The sequence below is a fragment of the Pleurodeles waltl genome, chromosome 12 (assembly GCF_031143425.1).
Source record: "Pleurodeles waltl isolate 20211129_DDA chromosome 12, aPleWal1.hap1.20221129, whole genome shotgun sequence".
NCBI classification, from domain to species: Eukaryota; Metazoa; Chordata; class Amphibia; order Caudata; family Salamandridae; genus Pleurodeles; species Pleurodeles waltl.
In genome coordinates, this window is record NC_090451.1 from 66740881 (window position 1) to 66761769 (window position 20889).

General features: G+C 47.7%; 1 protein-coding gene and 2 non-coding genes across 3 annotated transcripts; all 3 read left to right on the plus strand.

Annotated features, from left to right (window-relative positions):
- Positions 1-1170: 1170 nt before the first annotated feature.
- On the plus strand, positions 1171-20654 carry EEF2 (eukaryotic translation elongation factor 2). Its single transcript, XM_069216469.1, has 15 exons — positions 1171-1316; positions 2202-2416; positions 2753-2934; positions 3014-3225; positions 5865-6043; positions 6551-6656; positions 6879-6992; positions 7112-7250; positions 7369-7564; positions 8197-8455; positions 9111-9218; positions 9296-9649; positions 10528-10710; positions 10792-10924; positions 19924-20654. The coding sequence occupies exons 1-15, from the start codon at positions 1314-1316 to the stop codon at positions 20115-20117; spliced, it is 2577 nt and encodes an 858-aa protein (XP_069072570.1). The 5' UTR covers positions 1171-1313; the 3' UTR covers positions 20118-20654.
- LOC138268905 (small nucleolar RNA SNORD37) lies at positions 6735-6801 on the plus strand. Its single transcript, XR_011200196.1, has one exon. It is a non-coding gene; the product is annotated as a small nucleolar RNA SNORD37 (small nucleolar RNA).
- LOC138268913 (small nucleolar RNA SNORA79) lies at positions 7711-7852 on the plus strand. Its single transcript, XR_011200201.1, has one exon. It is a non-coding gene; the product is annotated as a small nucleolar RNA SNORA79 (small nucleolar RNA).
- Positions 20655-20889: the final 235 nt, after the last annotated feature.

A 20889-nucleotide genomic window follows, 5' to 3' on the forward strand; every position in this document is an offset into this window, starting at 1 on the left:
TCTCAAGCCAAACATAAAGCGTTTTTTAACAATACTTGGGTCATTGTCAAAAGGCAGTAAAACCTGTGTGTCTTCCGCAAAGGAATAAAGTTCAAAGCAATAAGCTTTAGCCAGCTTGGCAATGGGGTGCCACATAGATGTTAAACAACGCATGGCTAAGACAGGAGTCCTGGGGCACCCCTTTGTTGTGCACCAAGGTAGGAGATCTAAAAGAACTTAAGGTGGTGGTCTGAGTTCTATTAGAAAATTCCCAAACCATTGTAAGGCTGTACCACGAATGCCAAACTCACTTAACCTTTGGAGCAATCTAAAATGCGTCACAGTGATGAAAGCTGCGACAGGTGAAGCAGCATTAGCAATGTTGGACTGTTGGCATCAAGGGAACACCTCAAGTAGTGTGTGACGGTCACTAAGGTTGTCTCAGTGCTACGGAATGGCCGGAACCCTGATTGAGATGGATTCAGAAGCTTATTTGCTTCCAAACAGTAATTGGGCAATAATTGCCAGGTGAGGTTGGCTAGCATATTGGAATCAGCTGATACACTTACGTAAACTTATTGTTGATACATAGAGCAGGCCTCACCAAGAGCAAATATTCGACTATCACACAGAAGACTGACATAGTCAATGTTTTACAGGACCACGGGACTTCGGAACCAGACCAAACTACCTAGGCTGTGGTTACAGTCTGAACTAGAATCATTGCCATATTGCTCCTCATGGACTTATATTTGTTTTAAAAACAAAGTAAAAATATTCCAAAATGTCTGTAGAGACTGACGAAATCTTGACATATTTGGTGCTACCGTATCATAGAACCCACGACCCCCTTGAAGGTCTGTTCACAGTGTTAAATTGTTAAACAGCACCACCCATCAGCTATAGTTAAAGGCCAAGAGCACAGCTCCTTATACTTGAGCAGAGGCAGATGCTGGGGACACTGATGCACCCTGGAGCTCTGCAACCACAGCCTGTGATGTAACCGTGGGATGGGACTTTGCACAGAGCTGGAGCCAATAACCAAGTACAACACGTATGCCTCAGCACTGGAGGTACTGTCTCTTTAAGAAAATGTCTCACAGTACCATAGATAAAGCGGCAGCGGGTGCAGAGTGCCTCCCGAAAGCGCAAACCGCGCCTGCGCCCCAGGTGCGCGGCGCCTCACGTGACCTACCCGGCGTACCACTATATATTCAGAGCGTGTTGACGTCAGCGTTCTCTTCCGCCTGTCTGTCCCGCGAGCGAGGCAGGCAGACCAACCCGCCTCCCTTCTCCGTTCCCGATCTGAGGAGAATCCACCGCCATCCGCCAAAATGGTGAGTGCGGACGAGCTGCCGCCGTTACCCGGCCCGTCTCTGCGCTCCCTGACACCCTTCGCTGGTGATATTACCGCGGACCGCTGGCGGTTTTCCTGCGACTGAGCGTGAGGCCGGCGAGAGGGTGAAGACAAAAAGGATGGTGCCCGTTAGAACCGAGTCCCTCGCCGAGCGCGGGGTCCCGCCGTAACGCTTAACCGTACGGGAGCAGCGCTGGCTCCGGGCAGTAGTCTAGGAAAGGCACAGGATGCAGTGGGGCCTCCAGTGGAAGCGGTGGGGATGCCTGAGGAGAAATGCTGGGTTTTTACACCGCTTCAGTTCCCTGGCGGTCTCGGTCTTAGGCCTTGGTTTCTTCCTGTATTTGCCGGCCGGTGTTGTTCGGGTTTTTGTAAGGATACTCTCTCGGATGTTTTGCCGGTAATGGTCGCAGGTTTTCCGCCTAGTGCGCTGCTGCTGCGTCATCGGGCAGTGACCTGCTGCAGGGGCGGGAGCCGGCGCTGCTGCGGAGGAGGAGGGCGGGATCGCTGACCGACCGGCGGCGGCTCTCTTGTTCGTCAGCGGCTGCTGCACCTGATCCCTGGCGGGGGAGGGCGGGAAGACTCAGCTGGAGCTGCACTGGTCCGTCGGCGTCCTGTCGTGAGCGTTCACCCCTGTCCTCGATCCCTTGCTAGATTTTCTCGCTCTATAGAACTTTTTTTAATCAAAATGCATCTTACGGAGATTGTCTATTGTCGTGCGACTTCCCTGTTAAGATTGATGCCATTTAGGCATCCAAGATACTATGCACATCGTCTGTCATGAGGTTTGTTATTTTTGTGTGAGGGCTGGCTGTCTCTTAATAAATGTTTGTCTATATCACGCCCTCTTTGTTTTTTGTTTTTTTAGGTGAACTTCACCGTAGACCAGATCCGGGCCATCATGGACAAGAAGGCTAACATCCGAAACATGTCAGTGATTGCACACGTGGACCATGGGAAATCCACCCTCACTGACTCCCTTGTCAGCAAAGCTGGAATCATCGCTTCCGCCAGGGCAGGCGAGACTCGTTTCACCGACACCCGAAAGGACGAGCAAGAGAGATGCATCACTATCAAGTCAACGTAAGTGCAGGAAACTGACATCTCTGCAGGGGTGTGGGGCTGAGCTTTTATCTGGTGTTTAATAATCAATTGATCGTTCCTTCCCAATGCAAGTGGTACTAGTTTTTATCAGACTTTAATATCCCACCAGTAGTCTTATCTGAGCCTCGTAATTAAGTGGCCTAATCTTTTTTTGCTGACGCTTATGCCGCCATAATGACATGTCATTTGTGGTGTTTTTTTTTTTTGTTGTTTTTTTTTTGTTCAAGTTTACGATCATGTTTTTGGGTGAGAACACTGAACTTCTGCCTGTTTTTGTGCCCTTTCTCAGTTCTCGTAATCCACTTCTATTTGCAGCGCCATATCCCTGTTTTATGCCCTGTCAGAAAACGACTTGGCTTTCATCAAGCAGTCTAAAGATGGTACTGGGTTCCTCATTAACCTGATCGACTCTCCGGGGCACGTTGATTTCTCATCGGAAGTCACAGCTGCCCTTCGTGTCACAGACGGAGCTCTGGTAGTTGTGGACTGCGTCTCTGGTAAGGATTGGAGCTGAATACCAGGATGCCTCGGTCTGCCTTTAGCTCTTTGGTGCTGATCCTGTCTTTTCCTTGTCAGGAGTGTGTGTACAGACCGAGACCGTCCTTCGCCAGGCCATCGCGGAGAGAATCCGACCTGTACTGATGATGAACAAAATGGACCGTGCTCTGCTGGAGCTGCAGCTGGAAGCCGAGGAACTGTACCAGACATTCCAGCGCATTGTGGAGAATGTCAACGTTATCATTTCCACTTATGGCGAAGGGGAGACTGGCCCCATGGGCAACATCATGGTAGGTCTTCCTTACCTGTGCAGGTCCCTCAGCCTTCTCAATCACGTGTTGTAGTCAAGTGTCTTGTTGTCAAATCTGCTGAATGTTGGCCGACATTTCCAGCAAACCGAAGGAACGTTTTGGGCATATCCCAGAAAATAGACGTTCTCCCGTTTAGGAGAACTGGAAAACATCCCTGACGGGGAAGTTTTAAAGGACTGTACTAGTTACATAAACATTGTGCTACATAAGTCCAGTTACTTTAGGGACTGCCTACATATTAAGGATTTGTTGTTGTTCCCCTTTTACCCTAAAAACAAGAGAAATTACTCTATCGAAGCAACTAAACTATTACTCTGAAATGAATAGCACATTTGTGTGGCATCTACAGCCTTCTTTTATCTAGACAAAAGAACAGCACTTTCTCCTAAGCCAACTATATTGATACAGTATAAAAACAAAACAGCATTGTTCATGCCAATAGGTCTCGCCTGTGGGTGAGCTATTATTGGCTTTAGCATTATGGTGGGTATGGGGGAGTTTTGGTTAAAGGGTGGAATAAATATACTCAAGTCCCTTGGGAGACAGAACCGGACTTTTGAGCACATTCAGGTTAATGTACCACTATTAAGTTGCTGCCCTTGTAATGCCGAGGGTGCCTGATTCAAATATTTTGTGCAGTACCTGGCAGAGTAACTATCTTTTGTGGTAGAATTAACACTGGTTGACTGCTTAGCTGATAGAACCAGCACTCCCACAACTGCTCATTTTGCTGATTGTCCGAAGAGCTGCCCACTAAGCTACAGACAGCCATGTTTGCATCACTGGGTTGAGGCCTGCCCTTTGTGTCTCTGTGGTATGGGTCTCCAGGAAAGCCTTCACCATCAGACAGGGAGAAACACTAAAGAGGCAGACTGAAGTGGTAACGGGCCACCTCAATGTGGTCTAGAGCAGAGGAAGTGGGAAGGGTAAGTGGAAGTTGATCTCACAGCTACGGCCTTGGTGAAAAATTGATCTCCTTTAGAGTATACAGTGATTTGCCAGTTCCAGTAAATGTGCTGGAAAACAAGATGTTACGAAGAGGCAGCTGCTCCCTTTAAGTAAAGGAGTTGCGCAAATTCTCAACTCAAACCACTGGTCACCTTTCCTTTTGGAGGGGACCAGAATGAAGCAGAAGTATTTCTTGAGCAGGAAGACTTAATAGTGTTTGTCTTCCTTTTTTACAGGATATGGTGGTGAACAATGCCAAAGTTGCTTAGTGCTTGCAGCACTAGTGTCATGGCGAGTAGAGTGGATTAAGTGGGTTGATAACTGCTGTGTACCAATGTCAACAGCGCTCGTGAGTGTTGCACAACAGGACCACAACTCCTGCTGGGAGCAGGTTGCCAGCCCCCTGGTTATCCCCCCACCCCCCCCCCCCCCCCAAAAAAAATGGGCACCGCGCTCAGGCGGACCTTGTAATTCATCAAATGCGCTGGTGTAGGGTTGGTGCACCTCATAGTAAAATTAACATGGGCCGCTCACAGAATGGGGCTGCAGGCGGACTTGTTTACAAGTCACTGTATTGCTGATCTAATGGGTGCACATCAAAAGGGGCATAAAACGACTTATGAGGTGCGACGCAGAGCCAGGAAAACACTAGCTGGAATTTAAAAGTTCCTGGGCAGATAGTTTGGTTAGGGAAAAGTGGGGTGATACTCAATGGGTGTGAACCTCTTGCAAAAAAGGATGGCCCAGGAAGGTAAATTGCCCACTGGCAAGCAAGGATTTTTAAAAGACAAAACGAGTATACGAATTCTAACTGATAAGAGTAGTTGTACGCCACATAGTACATAGCCCACTGTTAGTGAGGACTTCATAATAACCCCTCCCACCATTCAATGTCTTGAGCTTTCCTTTGGCTAGAAGTTTTATGCCTAGAAGTTCTGTTTTTAAGGGCCTTGTTTATAAGATCATTGCAGTATACCTGCTAGCCCTACCCACCCTTTAGGGTGGGTGCAAAATATATGGTTACACTGACACTGCATTACTTTCTCCCCCTTTTTTTTTTTCCTCATTCTCGTGGGGTTATGTTCTCTAGGGGCTAACCATATGGCCACATGACCATGTTTCTTTCAAATGAAGATTGTTATGGTGCCCCTGGAGGCTGTTTTGAGCATAAGTAATTCAAAATGTTTTTCTGAAAGGTTTAAATAACTGTATTTTGTAGTAGTCTCTCCATATACAATTATAACCACAATTTAGGCCAACTTAACATCCTTATTACACTAACTGAACACTTGGTGTTTGGGGGGAATTGTTAGCCAGCCAGCAACTCTGATAATGGGGTGGTGTGCTACTGGAAGTAACAGATTTAAATTGGGATGCTAAATGGAAACATTTAAACTTTTTGCTGCAGATAGAGGAAGGTAAATGGACGTGCTTTAGTTATATGCATGGCAACTGAAATTGTATAACTGGAAAAAACTGAGGCAGGGTTGACCGTTTTTATAAGCCCCATTTAATCGTGTGAATTAGTTATGCTAACTTGAGCAGGTAAAATGTTTTCTATTTAACGGTTATACTTAAATTTTCCTGAGTTGTCAAATGTATTCCTGGTTAGATTGTTCTTAAAGCGATATTGTACTGGTGCACTCACTTACTGGATCTCTCTATCTTAGATTGATCCAATGCTTGGCACTGTCGGCTTTGGGTCTGGTCTGCACGGCTGGGCTTTCACTTTGAAACAGTTTGCTGAGATGTATGTCACAAAGTTTGCGGCGAAAGGTGATGCTCAGCTTGGAGCCCCAGAGCGTGCCAAGAAGGTTGAAGACATGATGAAGAAACTTTGGGGAGATAGGTGAGTTGGTGGCTTATGAAATCTGTCACTTAAGGCAAGTCGCATCTGGGGACTAAAGGCTTGTGACATGACAATCGTGCATGACGTGTTATATCGAGTATTAGTTTTGGGTGCAGCTTTGAGCCAGTATGCATTACCCCTTAGCTGGCAATATGTATTCTGTGCCACTAATCAAATCGGCAGCATTGTGCATTTTCTTCAGTGCTCCATCGAAGACCCTCGGTTGTGGCACTTAGTCAGTTAAAGTGCATATGCGTCAGTGATCCTGTTGCTGCCAAAAACCTATCAATAATTCAAAAGGCACATCTGAGGTCTCACGTGAAGCCATTGGCCACCCAGCTGCTCCACACACCGTGATGTGTCCTCTTGTCCACAGTGGCCATGCCTTTGTATCTGACTGGATATATCCCCACAGGTTGGGGTTTGCACTGACTGATCTTTCTTGTGGGTATCAGCCTTACTAAGGCCCACAGGTAAACTTCACACTGACGTCTTAATGATTTACAGGTATTTTGATCCTGCAAACGGCAAGTTCAGCAAGAGTGCTACCAACGCAGATGGAAAGAAACTTCCAAGGACGTTCTGCCAGCTGGTTCTTGACCCTATTTTCAAGGTGAGAATTTGGGTGAAATCCATTGTGGTTCTGGCAGAGAGCTAGATAAAGTAAAAAAAAATCTCTGGTACAACTTATGTAAATGATGACTTAAACTTCTTCACTTTGACCTGATAATTTGTGAAGAAAATATTATCGTCTGACACCATTTGTATGCCGTTGGCGCGGGCTTGTAAGGCGCCCTCCTAGACTACGCTAACCTTGCTTATTCCCCTCCTTAAGGTGTTTGATGCCATCATGAACTTCAAGAAAGATGAGACCGCTAAACTGATTGAGAAACTGGACATCAAGCTGGACAGCGACGACAAGGACAAAGACGGCAAGCAGCTGCTGAAGGTACCTTTTGGAGGCTTATTTATATGGCGTCCACATGGGCATTGCCGTGTTTTAGTTGCGCAGCCTCGCTGCAGCGGTGTATTGTCGCGGCTACATCCATCCCTGTGATCTCTTTTCAGGCGGTTATGAGGCGCTGGCTGCCGGCTGGGGATGCCCTGCTCCAGATGATCACCATCCATCTGCCCTCCCCGGTCACTGCGCAAAGGTACCGCTGCGAGCTCTTGTACGAGGGACCCCCCGACGACGAGGCTGCCATGGGTGAGTACAGTAGATTCCACTTGTTCCAATACCTGGGCGACTGCGTCTTGAGTATTTAGCATCCTTTGTGCGTATGGTGCTTCTGGGTTCATAGCCTGTTGGTTCGCGCTTTTTTAAGGTATCAAGAACTGTGACCCCAAGGCCCCCCTGATGATGTACATCTCAAAGATGGTGCCCACAACCGACAAGGGTCGCTTCTATGCTTTCGGGCGAGTGTTCTCCGGTGTAGTGTCAACTGGCCTGAAGGTCCGAATCATGGGGCCCAACTACACCCCTGGCAAGAAGGAAGACTTGTACCTGAAGCCCATCCAGAGGTGTGTGGCGGGTAGGATGGGTATTAAGTGATTGTGCTGGTGATTACAACACCCGTAGTCTTGCAGAGCTGACGCTGCTCCTTGTTAGCCCGCGCCCTGGGTAATGCATGGCCATCGGTAAGAGTTGCTGCTTTGTATCATGTGCTCGACGGCTGTTCCTCACGCTGCCCGAGACGTGGGCCTTGTGATTTTAGGCTGTCGTAAAGTAACGTGGCCTGTCTTCACCCCAGCCGCGCTCAGGCAGGTGGCTGTCTGCCAGCGTCCTGGGTTTTGCGGGGCCGCACAGTTATCACTGCATTTAGACTACCTGTCAGTTAAACGTGCAGGATTGATTGCTTCCACACTGCTGTGTCGAGGTCCGGTGGTAAAGGCCTGCTCCTTTTGTATGTGCACCTTTCTGTTGGCACACTCAGTACTTCGGTGAGCAGTAAGCATCCTTTCAGGGATGCTTTATTACCATAGTGTGCTTGCAGCCTAGGGTTTTTTAAAGTTTCATTTGGGTTAGGGTGTTCCCTGGATTCTGTATATTGGTACAGTGTTCTTTAAAGGGCATGAATGCAAATACCCCATTTCTTATTCTGTCCCTGTCGGGTGCATAATTTGCCTCCTAACATGGTATCTCGTACTCTCAGGACCATTCTGATGATGGGGCGTTACGTGGAGCCCATCGAGGACGTGCCTTGCGGAAACATTGTGGGTCTGGTCGGTGTGGATCAGTTCCTGGTGAAGACTGGCACAATCACTACATTCGAGCACGCCCACAACCTGAGGGTGATGAAGTTCAGCGTCAGCCCTGTCGTGCGTGTAGCTGTGGAAGCTAAGAACCCTGCCGACCTGCCCAAGCTGGTAGAAGGGCTGAAGCGTCTGGCCAAGTCTGACCCTATGGTGCAGGTGAGCGCAACACTGACAGTTAATCTAGGGTTCTGTGAGAATTGTGTATGTGGTGGGGTTTCGTGACATCACTAATACCAACCCCAGTAGTTTTCTCTTGTAAAACCCTCAGCCCTGGGTAGCTGTGGCACTGAGCAACAATGCCTCTACGGGGGAACAAGCATAAAGCATTCAAATAGCACAAATGCAAGAATTTAACCTGTTTTCTAAAATGGACTAGTTTAGAATGTACACTAGAATGAAAGATCCACTGGAGGGTTCCGATGGTTAACCACCCACAACCCTTGGTATAGTCAAGTTAGACACTTAACAAAATGCAATTTCTATACACGTTTGTTCTGAGCTCACCCTATCTTGGTCCAGGAACCGCCTGTTTAGTTGAACAATTTTTGACCCAGTCCGCTAATTTTCTTAGAGGATCAACCTTGTGTTGCTGATGTGGCCAGCCTGCCATGGCTGGTGGGTGGTCAGACATGCAGCTATTTTGGTGGCTTAAGTTAGTTTTCAATCGATAGGCGCCTGAGCTCGTCTACACTGACTTTATAGGAGCCGTTAGTCCGCTTGAGGCAGTGGTACAGTAAACTTGACAGCGCTGCGTTGAATGAGGTGCTCATTGATGCGCGTGGGGCCTGACTGCGCATGCCTTATCTTTCAGTGCATCATTGAAGAGTCCGGGGAGCACATCATTGCCGGCGCTGGGGAGCTGCATCTGGAGATCTGCCTAAAGGATCTGGAGGAAGATCACGCATGCATCCCCATCAAGGTGAGCCCCCGTCATGCTGCTTGAATCATTAGTATAATCTGTGAAATGCTCGACCAACCAGTGGGCTTGTCTTGCAGAAATCCGACCCCGTTGTGTCCTACCGCGAGACGGTGGCCGAAGAATCCAGTGTCCTCTGCCTCTCCAAGTCTCCCAACAAGCACAACCGCCTGTACATGAAGGCGCGCCCCTTCCCCGATGGCCTGGCCGAGGACATCGACAAGGGCGACGTGAGTGCCCGCCAGGAGCTGAAGATCCGTGCCCGCTACTTGGCAGAGAAGTACGAGTGGGATGTCACCGAGGCCCGCAAGATCTGGTGCTTTGGTCCTGACGGCACCGGGCCCAACATTCTCGCCGACGTCACTAAAGGAGTGCAGTACCTGAATGAAATCAAGGACAGTGTTGTGGCCGGGTTCCAGTGGGCCACCAAGGAGGTAGGTCCATACATAGTGCTGCTGGCATTGTTAGCTGCTGAGCAAACTTAACCCTCTGACGACAATCCTAAAACTAGCCCTATAAATGGACTGCTTTTATAGTTGTAATTGTTCACATGCGTTCATCAGCGGCATCCCTTAGCTGACGAGCGTTAACTACAGTTAACGGCAACAGGGAAAAAGCCCCTCGGCTCGGGCCCTCAAAGCGGGTACTTTTTTTATGCAGTCTGGCCTCGCGCTCAAGTTGCCAGAGGCCTATTGGCTTCTGAAGTACTTGCAGGGTTTAGAGTCCCGTCCACTGTCTTGTCCCTTCACTGCTCACTCTGAGAACGACTTTTATCGAACACTCATGGGGTGCGGTTTACAGCGGTCTCCCTCTTGTCCTATCCACCGGTCTCGCTGCACCTATGATGCTCACACCCTTCTTTTGCTCGTGTCATACTTTGCCCCGTGATCATCTCTTCTCCCCCATGTTTCACTGCTTCCTCGTCCACTTCCCTTCTACACCACCTACTCAATTGCCTCTTCTCCTGACCTGTTCAGTAAATTTTTAAGTGCTTTCACACTTCACATTTACCACTGCACGGGTGGGTGAATAGATGGTTCTTGACGCTCTCGCATGTGGTTGCGAATGCACATATAGTCAGTAACAGTGTGCCATCTTGTTGTGCAGCATGAACGAAGGGCATTGGCAGAGCCGGAATACCTCCAATGTGTTCCCTGTTAATTGTTCTACTGAACACGTCCTCCTAAGACACCTTATGGCTTATAGATTTAGCTTCAGTTTTGTGGTCTCTTTGGGGACATACAAGTTGTGTCCCTTATCCCAGCTGTCACAAGGCAGACCATGTGTCTCACCGCCTCCCCTCTGCCTACAGGGTGCTCTCTGCGAGGAGAACATGCGCGCTGTCCGCTTCGATGTCCATGACGTGACCCTGCACACTGATGCCATCCACCGAGGAGGTGGCCAGATCATCCCCACCGCCAGGAGGTGCCTCTACGCCTGCGTCCTGACTGCGCAGCCCAGACTCATGGAGCCCATCTATCTGGTGGAGATTCAGGTAACCTTTCTGGCGTGCTTTAGGCTCTGATTCAATCAGTGTTCGTCCGCACTCTAACCACGGTTCGCTTCTGTCCCGCAGTGTCCCGAGCAAGTGGTCGGAGGAATCTACGGTGTCTTGAACAGGAAGCGTGGCCATGTCTTTGAGGAATCCCAGGTCATGGGCACCCCAATCTTCGTGGTCAAGGCATACCTGCCTGTAAACGAGTCTTTTGGTGAGTGCTGGAGACTTAGTCTTTTTCTGTTGTGTAATAGCTGCTTGAGGTGCAGTCTCCATTGTTTATAAATGGAAGTCCTGCTGCGAGGTAACCACAGAGTCTGCCAGCATTTTTTAGCCTGCCCCAATTGGCTATTTTCTACAATCCTTGTCCTGGTAAATGGCTTATGGCAGGGTAATACCTACTTGTTTGCATAATTGTATTTGAAATGTGAATGTGCTAGCAGGATTGGGGGCCACAAGTGTTTAAGAATAAGTTGGGAGATGCCGTAGACATATCGTAGCTTTATCCTCCACCCATCCTCGCTTATCTCCACTTTTTGACTTGGTAGCCATTGTAAATTGTTTATAGCTTGTCTTGGCATACGTATGCTCTGTATGCTCCTGCTATCTAGTGTTAAGCTGGGATGTTTAACTTGTTCTGGTGAGTCGCAAGGTATAGTGACTCCTTAGTTGAGTGTGCTTAGGCACCAGTTCTTGTACAGGCTTAGTGTTCAGCACCTGGTAGACTTTCTGCCAGGCCTCTGACTGATTACCGCATCTGGACACCATCTCCCAGGATTAACACTAGTGCCTTGTACTTGAGCTTCTAAAAGGGTTTCTTGCTGACCTTTGTTGGTAGCTGGCCCAGTATGTTGTGGATACTTAGTGTTGTACCTTATACTGGGTTCAAGCAAACCCCTAGTAGTGAGTTAGTGTCCAGACCGCTCTAAGGTTGCTGTGATCAGTCCAGATTTGTCTAGGGAGCATGTGAAGCTCTTGCAATACCACAGTAACATCACACCTGAAAGGAACAGTGTTGTAAAACTAAAAGTACTTAATAGGCACACTAGACTACCATTGGTATACCTCTTTAGAGGTATGAACCAACTAGATGTACAGAGGTGTAGTGTAATTAGGGAAAGGCTAGATTAGCAAGGGCCCCATGGGAGGCCAAACCATATTTTGAAAGGATTGCAGATAGGTGTCCCCCACCAGAGTGTATGGAGTAGTTGGATAAGTGCTAAGGGGGGGGGGGGTGAGTGAACCCCACCCAAAAAGATGACTACCCCAGTGGTCGGGTGAAGAGGTAAGTTACCTGGTGTTCGATGGCATCTGTCGCTGTAGATACACATGGTATGCATGAGCTCGCCATCTGGTGTTGGGTCGGAGTGTTACAAGTTGTTTTTCTTCGAAGAAGTGTTTTCGAGTCACGGGACCGAGTGACTCCTCCTTCTGTGCTCATTGCGCATGGGCGTTTTCTTTCCGCCATCGGGTTCGGACGTGTTCCTGTCGCTCCGAGTTTCGGAACGGAAAGATAGCTGAAACCAGAAGATTTTCGACGGTATCGTTGCGATCCGGTTCGAGATAGACACATACGACGACGCGTTGAACATCGAAGCGCTTCGGTGCCCTTCGGGGTAGATTTCGGCACCCCGTCGGGGCCTAGTCGGCCCGACCGCGTGGAGAACAACGCCGATGGAACGGACCCCGTTTCGATTCTGCCCCGAATGCCACAACAAATATCCTTATACGGACCTACACTCGGTCTGTAACCTGTGCCTGTCACCCGAGCACAGCGAAGAATCCTGTGAGGCCTGTCGGGCGTTCCGGTCCCGAAAAACTCTGCGCGACCGTCGAGCGAGAAGACTGCAGATGGCGTCCACGCCAAAGGAGCGTCGACAGTTCGCGACAGAAGAGGAACAGGAGGAATCCTTTTCCATCCAGGATTCAGACTCCGACGAGCTAGACTCTACAAAAACTGTGTAAGACGTCGAGATCAGAACTTAAAAAAGGAAAGAAGGCCCAGGGGACGCCACTGCCAACAGGCCATGGCTCCACCCAAATTCTCGGTGACCAACAATCGGCACCGAAAAAGGCCCATTCAGTGTCGCGATCGTCCGACTTCGGTCGAGACACCGGCACGCAGCCTCCTCGGGACCGAGAGTGCTAAACAGAAGCATCGACACCGAGAGTTCGGTGTCGACACGGATCGATGCCGAGACAGTGGCGCCGAAGACCATAGAGGCCAAGAATTTTCGGCACAGAAAAAGAGGAAGGTTACCTCGGAGCCGAAAAAACAATCAACAGGGTTTTCGGAGCCGAAAAAAGCGACATCAGACCCTGTTTCAGGCTCCTATACTGAAGAGCATTCTATGTCTTCACAAATGAAGAAACATAGATTTGAACAAGAACTGCAATCCACTGACGTGGATCACACGCAAAAGTGTATCTTTATTCAGCAGGGGACTGGGAAGATCAGTACCCTTCCACCTGTCAAACGAAAGAACGCTTCAGTTTACTCCTCAGCAACAAACAGCACAAAAGGTAACACCTCCTCCCTCGCCTCCACCTGTAACTCCGGCTTCGCCAACTTACACCCCGTCACATTCGCCAGCTCACACCGCCATGAGCCACGATGACCAAGATCAGGATGCGTGGGACTTGTACGACGCACCAGTGTCTAACAGCCCAGACACATACCCAACTAGGCCATCACCACCGGAAGACAGCACAGCCTACTCAAGTGGTGGCTAGAGCAGCACTATTCCATAATGTGGAACTACACTCGGAACAAGTAGAGGATGATTTTTTATTTAACACCCTCTCTTCAACCCACAGCTCCTACCAAAGCCTGCCGATGCTCCCAGGCATGCTACGCCATGCAAAGGACATTTTCATGGAGCCAGTTAAAAGTAGGGCAGTGACGCCTAGGGTGGACAAAAAGTATAAGGCGCCTCCTACGGACCCTGTATTCATCACCTCTCAGCTGCCACCAGGTTCTGTGGTGGTAGGGGCTGCCAGAAAACGGGCAAATTCACACACTTCTGGGGATGCACCTCCCCCAGATAAAGAAAGCAGGAAGTTCGATGCAGCCGGGAAGAGGGTTGCTGTCCAAGCAGCAAACCAGTGGCGCATCGCAAATTCACAAGCGCTGCTAGCGCGATACGACAGAGCCCACTGGGATGAGATGCAGCATCTCATTGAACATCTCCCCAAAGATCTGCAAAAAAGAGCAAAACAGGTTGTTGAGGAGGGTCAAAACATTTCCAACAATCAAATACGCTCCTCCATGGATGCAGCAGACACGGCCGCAAGGACCATTAATACGTCGGTTACCATCCGTAGGCACGCATGGCTCAGAACGTCTGGATTCAAGCCAGAAATTCAGCAGGCAGTGCTTAACATGCCAGTAAACGAAAAACTTCTGTTCGGTCCGGAGGTCGACACAGCCATAGAAAAGCTCAAGAAGGACACTGACACTGCCAAGGCCATGGGCGCACTCTACTCCCCGCAGAGCAGAGGATCTTATAACACCTTCCGCAAAACACCTTTTAGAGGAGGGTTTCGGGGTCAGGCCACACAAGCTAGCACCTCACAGTCCGCACCGCCCACCTACCAGGGACAGTACAGGGGAGGTTTTCGGGGGCCAGTATAGAGGGGGGCAATTCCCTAGGAATAGAGGAAGATTTCAAAGCCCCAAAACCACTACCAACAAGCAGTGACTCGCACGTCACTCACCCCTCCCACACAACACCAGTGGGGGGGGAGGATACGTCAATATTACGAAGCATGGGACAAAATAACTACAGACACATGGGTCCTAGCAATTATCCAACATGGTTATTGCATAGAATTCATGCAATTCCCTCCAGACATACCACCAAAATCACAAAATTTATCAAAATACCATTCACAGCTTCTAGAGATAGAAGTTCAAGCACTACTGCAAAAAAATGCAATAGAATTAGTACCAAGCGCACAAATAAACACAGGAGTTTATTCACTGTACTTCTTGATACCAAAAAAGGACGAAACACTGACCAATTCTAGACCTCAGGGTAGTAAACACATTCATCAAATCAGACCACTTTCACATGGTCACACTACAAGAAGTGTTACCATTGCTCAAAAAACACGACTACATGACAACCCTAGACCTCAAGGACGCATATTTCCATATACCAATACATCAATCACACAGGAAATATCTAAGGTTTGTATTCAAAGGAATACATTACCAATTCAAAGTATTGCCCTTTGGTTTAACAACCGCTCCAAGAGTATTCACAAAATGCCTAGCAGTAGTCTCTGCACACATCAGAAGGCAGCAAATACATGTGTTCCCGTATCTAGACGACTGGCTAATCAAAACCAGTTCGCTCAAACCACACAAATCAAGTCATACAAACCCTCTACAAACTAGGGTTCACCGTCAACTTTGCAAAATCAAACATTCTGCCAAGCAAAGTACAGCAATATCTAGGAGCCATAATAGACACGACAAAAGGAGTAGCAACGCCAACCCCACAAAGGATCCACAATTTCAACAGGGTCATTCAACACATGTCTCCAAACCAAACAATACAAGCAAGAACAATACTACAGCTCCTAGGCATGATGTCCTCATGCATAGCCATTGTCCCAAACGCAAGACTGCACATGAGGCCCTTACAACAGTGCCTAGCCTCACAGTGGTCTCAAGCACAGGGTCACCTTCTAGATCTGGTGTTGCTAGACCGCCAAACTTACCTCTCGCTTCTATGGTGGAACAGTATAAATTTAAACATAGGGCGGCCTTTCCAAGACCCAGTGCCACAGTACGTAATAACAGATGCTTCCATGACAGGGTGGGGAGCACATCTCAATCGACACAACATAAGAGGACAATGGAACATACATCAAACAAAACTGCATATAAATCATCTAGAATTATTAGCAGTTTTTCAAGCACTAAAAGCTTTCCAACCAATCATAACCCACAAATACATCCTTGTCAAAACAGACAACATGACAACGATGTATTATCTAAACAAACAAGGAGGAACACATTCAACGCAGTTAAGCTTGTTAGCTCAAAAAATATGGAAGTGGGCAATCCACCATCAAATTGGTCTAATAGCACAGTTTATTCCGGGGATCCAGAATCAGCTGGCAGACAATCTCTCTCGATCACCAGCAAGTCCACGAATGGGAAATCCACCCACAGATTCTGAACACCTACTTCACACTCTGGGGAACACCACAAATAGACTTATTTGCAACAAAAGAGAACGCAAAATGCCAAAACTTCGCGTCCAGATACCCACACAAGCAATCCCAAGGCAATGCCCTATGGATGAACTGGTCAGGAATATTTGCTTACGCTTTTCCTCCTCTCCCTCTCCTTCCTTACCTAGTAAACAAATTGAGTCAAAACAAACTCAAACTCATTTTAATAGCACCAACGTGGGCAAGACAACCCTGGTACACAACACTGCTAGATCTGTCTGTAGTACCACACATCAAACTGCCCAACAAACCAGATCTGTTAACGCAACACAACCAACAGATCAGACACCCGGACCCAGCATCGCTGAATCTAGCAATCTGGCTCTTGAAATCCTAGAATTCGGACACTTACAACTTAGCCAAGAGTGTATGGAAGTCATAAAGCAGGCCAGAAGGCCATCCACTAGACACTGCTACGCAAGTAAGTGGAAAAGATTTGTTTGGTACTGCCATAATAATCAGATACAACCACTAGACGCAACTCCAAAACATATAGTAAATTACTTGCTCCATTTACAAAAAGCAAAGCTAGCCTTCTCTTCTATTAAAATACACCTTGCAGCAATATCTGCATACCTGCAAACTACATATTCAACTTCCTGGTATAGGATACCAGTTATCAAAGCATTCATAGAAGGGCTTAAAAGAATTATACCACCAAGAACACCACCTGTTCCTTCATGGAACCTAAACGTGGGTCTAACAAGACTCATGGGCCCACCTTTCGAACCCATGCACTCTTGCGGAATACAATTCCTAACCTGGAAAGTTGCCTTTCTCATCGCCATTACATCTCTAAGAAGAGTAAGGGAAATGCAAGCGTTCACAACACGAGCCTTTTATACAAATACTTAAAAATAAGGTCGTCCTACGACCTAATCCAAAATTTTTACCCAAAGTTATTTCACCATTCCATCTAAATCAAACGGTAGAACTACCAGTTTTTTCCCACAGCCAGATTCTGTGGCTGAAAGAGCACTACATACATTAGATGTCAAAAGAGCATTAATGTACTACATTGACAGAACAAAACACATCAGAAAAACTAAACAGCTATTTATTGCATTCCAAAAACCTCATGCAGGTAACCCAATATCAAAACAAGGTATAGCCAGATGGATAGTTAAATGCATCCAAATCTGCTACCTTAAAGCAAAAAGACAACTGCCCATTACTCCCAGGGCACATTCAACAAGGAAAAAAGGTGCTTCAATGGCCTTTTTAGGAAACATCCCAATGCAGGAAATATGTAAGGCAGCCACTTGGTCTACGCCTCACACATTCACCAAGCACTACTGTGTAGACGTGTTATCCGCACAACAAGCCACAGTAGGTCAAGCCGTATTAAGGACATTATTTCAGACTACTTCCACTCCTACAGGCTAAACCACCGCTTATGGGGAACTAACTGCTTACTAGTCTATGCATACCATGTGTATCTACAGCGACAGATGCCATCGGACTGAAAATGTCACTTACACAGTGTACATCTGTTCGTGGCATCAGTCGCTGAGATTCACATGTCCCCCCCCCACCTCCCCGGAAGCCTGTAGCAGTTCAGAAGTTACCTTCAATTTTGTACATTTGTATATATATTATTTAATCCTTTAATAGGTACATACTTACATTTTTCATTGCGCGGGCACTATTACTATAGTACAACTCCTACCTCACCCTCTGCGGGGAAAACAATCGAAGATGGAGTCGACGCCCATGCGCAATGAGCACAGAAGGAGGAGTCACTCGGTCCCGTGACTCAAACACTTCTTCGAAGAAAAACAACTTGTAACACTCCGACCCAACACCAGATGGCGAGCTCATGCATACCATGTGAATCTCAGCGACTGATGCCACGAACAGATGTACACTGGGTAAGTGACATTTTCATTTCCGTATGCTAACCCAGGAATGTCCAGGTTAAAAAATGCAGAAGCAGGACCAGGCCAGTGGGACTGAAGGGTAGATTCCAGGTGAAAGTTATGCTAAAGGGACCAGAGGTCTCAACTCAGGGGTGTCCAGGTGCCTCCAGTAGCTGAAGATCTTGGTTGATGATGGATGGAGACCAGCTGTGGGCTCCAGGAGCTGCAGAGGACTACCTGAATTTACCTACAAGCTGTCACTCGGAGGTCACCAGATTGCACATGAGTCAGTGGTTAGGATGGCCACCACACAAATTCAAAAAAGAGCCGTTGGAGGTTTTCCAGAGCTGTGGAGAAACAGTAAAGTCCTGGGGACTCCGCCCTTAGAGTCTGGGCTAACAAGACCGGAGAGCCAGTGGGAACCCCCATAGGCAGCATGAACATTAAGTTGCATTGAGGCCCAGTCAGCCTAGTCAGCAATAGTCTTGCTTTGCTGGAGCAGCAGGGGCGAAGACTTGTAGAGGTAAAGTGCTGGGGCTACTTGGAGCCTGAAGATACCTTGGTGCTGTAGTCAGCCAGCACTGGTTGGTGCAACAGTGTAGGAAAATGCCTCTGGCATGGTTACCCCTAACATTTTGCCTTTTGTTAATGCTAGTTAGGATTGGAAGTGTGCTGGGACCCTGCAAACCAGGCACCAGCACATGTTCTTTCCCTAAACTGTACCCTTGTCTCTAGTTGGCACAGCCCTGGCATACAGGCAAGTCCCTTGTAAATGGTACCCCTGGTACCAAGGGCCATGTGGCCAGGGAAGGTCTCTTAGGGGCTGTAGCATGTAGTATACCACCCTGGGGACTTCTCACTCAGCGCACTGCCTCACAGCTTGTGTGCTGGTTGGGAGAAAGAATAAGTCGACATGCCTGTGGCATAGGAAAGTCACTCCTAGCAGGCCTTACAACTAGAAGGCAGGGTGCACTCCCACAGGTAAGGGCATAGCTACATGAGCACTATGCCTATACAGTGTCTAAGCCAATTCTTAGACATTAAGTGCGGGGTAGCCATAAAGAGTAATATATGGTCCGAGTTTGTCAAACGCCAGTTCCATAATGGCTGCACTGAAGATATTGGAGATGCTCCTGTATACCAGTCCAATTACTAGTGCTAGGTTGACCAGTTTCTGCCAGCCTGCCACATCCAGATGGGTTTCTGGCCATATTGGGTGGAGGTGCTTCACATCTCCCCCTGCAGGAACTGTAACACCTGGCGGTTAGCCTCAAAGGCTCAAGCCTGGTGTTACAGCACCCCCAGGGCACTCAAGCTAGTGGAGAGACAACCTCTGCACCTGGCCGGCCCAGTGTTTTGGGTTGACTTGAACCCCCAACTGTGGGCTTCCGATGCCCAAGAGACTGAACTTGTAAGTGCTTTACTTACCTGACAAACTAACCTTTACTTACCTCCCATAGGAACTGTGTTTTGCACTTTTAAAATATCTTATTGCCATTTTTGCTAAAGCTGTGTTCATTACTGTTGTAATGCAAAGTTCCATATTTACCTATGCCAAGTACCTTTAAAATGTATGTATTCACTTGAATTCTGGATCTTGTGGTTCTAAAAACTAAAATTCTATATAAAAATTATTGGCCTAGAGTTAAGTCTTTGAGTTATCATTTATTGACTGTGTAAAACAAATGCTTAACACTACCCTCTGGTAAGCCTACTGCTCAACCACACTACTTGGCCCTGGTGTACTGAAGTGCCATACACTAGGGCCTTAAATGGTACAACAGTGTGCCAATAGTGGAGTGTAGAGGTACTTGCCAACTAAACTTGGAGAAGAACACACACATGTCCTGGTTAGCAGGATCCCAGTGTACTACAGTCAAACATGGGAATGGGGGGTGCGGCAAGACGAGGAACCAGGTCAGAACCTACGATGACTATCGTTTGCCGCATTAAGCTGCATAATCTTCTTGCTGCAGGATTTAATGAGCCCTTTATAATTAACGTAACCCTGCTGCATAACTTATCCCTGCCACAATGCCAGTGGCCCAAACTGTAGTAAAGGCATAGTTAACTATACTAAAATGTATTTTCATGTTTCATGTTTCAGGTTTTACAGCAGACTTGAGATCTAACACAGGAGGTCAAGCTTTCCCCCAGTGTGTGTTCGACCACTGGCAGATTCTGCCTGGTGACCCATTTGATGCCACCGCCCGCCCTTCCCAGGTTGTCGCAGATACACGAAAACGCAAGGGACTGAAGGAGGGAATCCCAGCACTGGACAACTTCCTGGACAAATTGTAGAACCAGAAGCAGTCCTCCCAGCACCAACCAAACCAACTGTCATTGGACTCTTGAAACAGTAGCCATGGTAACGTGGGAGAAGCTGGCAGGTTATTAGACTGCAGGGACATCTCTTTGCCTTGCGCTTAAAGCAGAGCAACTTGATCTCCAGAGTACATTTGTATTCAGCCTTATAGGTTTATCTGTGTTGCACATTATTTTTGGGGCTCCATGCAGTGCCGTAAACTAAAACATTTCCACTTAACCACACGACTAAGTCGCTTGGTTCATATTTATTTGCGACTCAAAGGAACACAGGTGCTTTTAGGAAGGAACACTTAAGAAGGGATGAGGCAGTTGTTCTGGGTCAGTTGGCCCACAAAGCTATGCCAATTGGCTATGAATGCTTGCGGGTGCAGGGACTCATGGTTTCTTTGGGGCGGGAGAGTTTGTTGGGGGGGGGGTCAAAAAGTTGGAAGGCAGGATCTGTGCAGTGTGGTTAGCATGAACATCAAATGTGTTAGTGCCATTTAACCAATAAATCTGATCAGAATTCTCGATTCTGTTTATTTTTTCCGATGTAACCAAGTTTACAAGACCATGTCTCTGCTAGGTATGTGGAAGCACAAGCCTGCACTTTGATGGAAGCTGTGATGTGTACATTGGCTAGAGAGCTTAGCTATAGTAGCTAAATGCCAACAGGTGTCAACTGTCTACAGGCTTACTGGCCCTGCAGAGACTAGGAAATGTAAGAATTGTCTGGCAACCCACTGAAGACCTAGTTTTAAATAGA

Bases quoted from the DNA above. Each gene is read 5' to 3' on its own strand.
- EEF2 (XM_069216469.1), top strand. The intron at 2,417-2,752 runs GTAAGTGCAGGA...TTCTATTTGCAG, and splicing joins TGCATCACTATCAAGTCAAC to CGCCATATCCCTGTTTTATG. The intron at 6,044-6,550 runs GTGAGTTGGTGG...AATGATTTACAG, and splicing joins AAGAAACTTTGGGGAGATAG to GTATTTTGATCCTGCAAACG.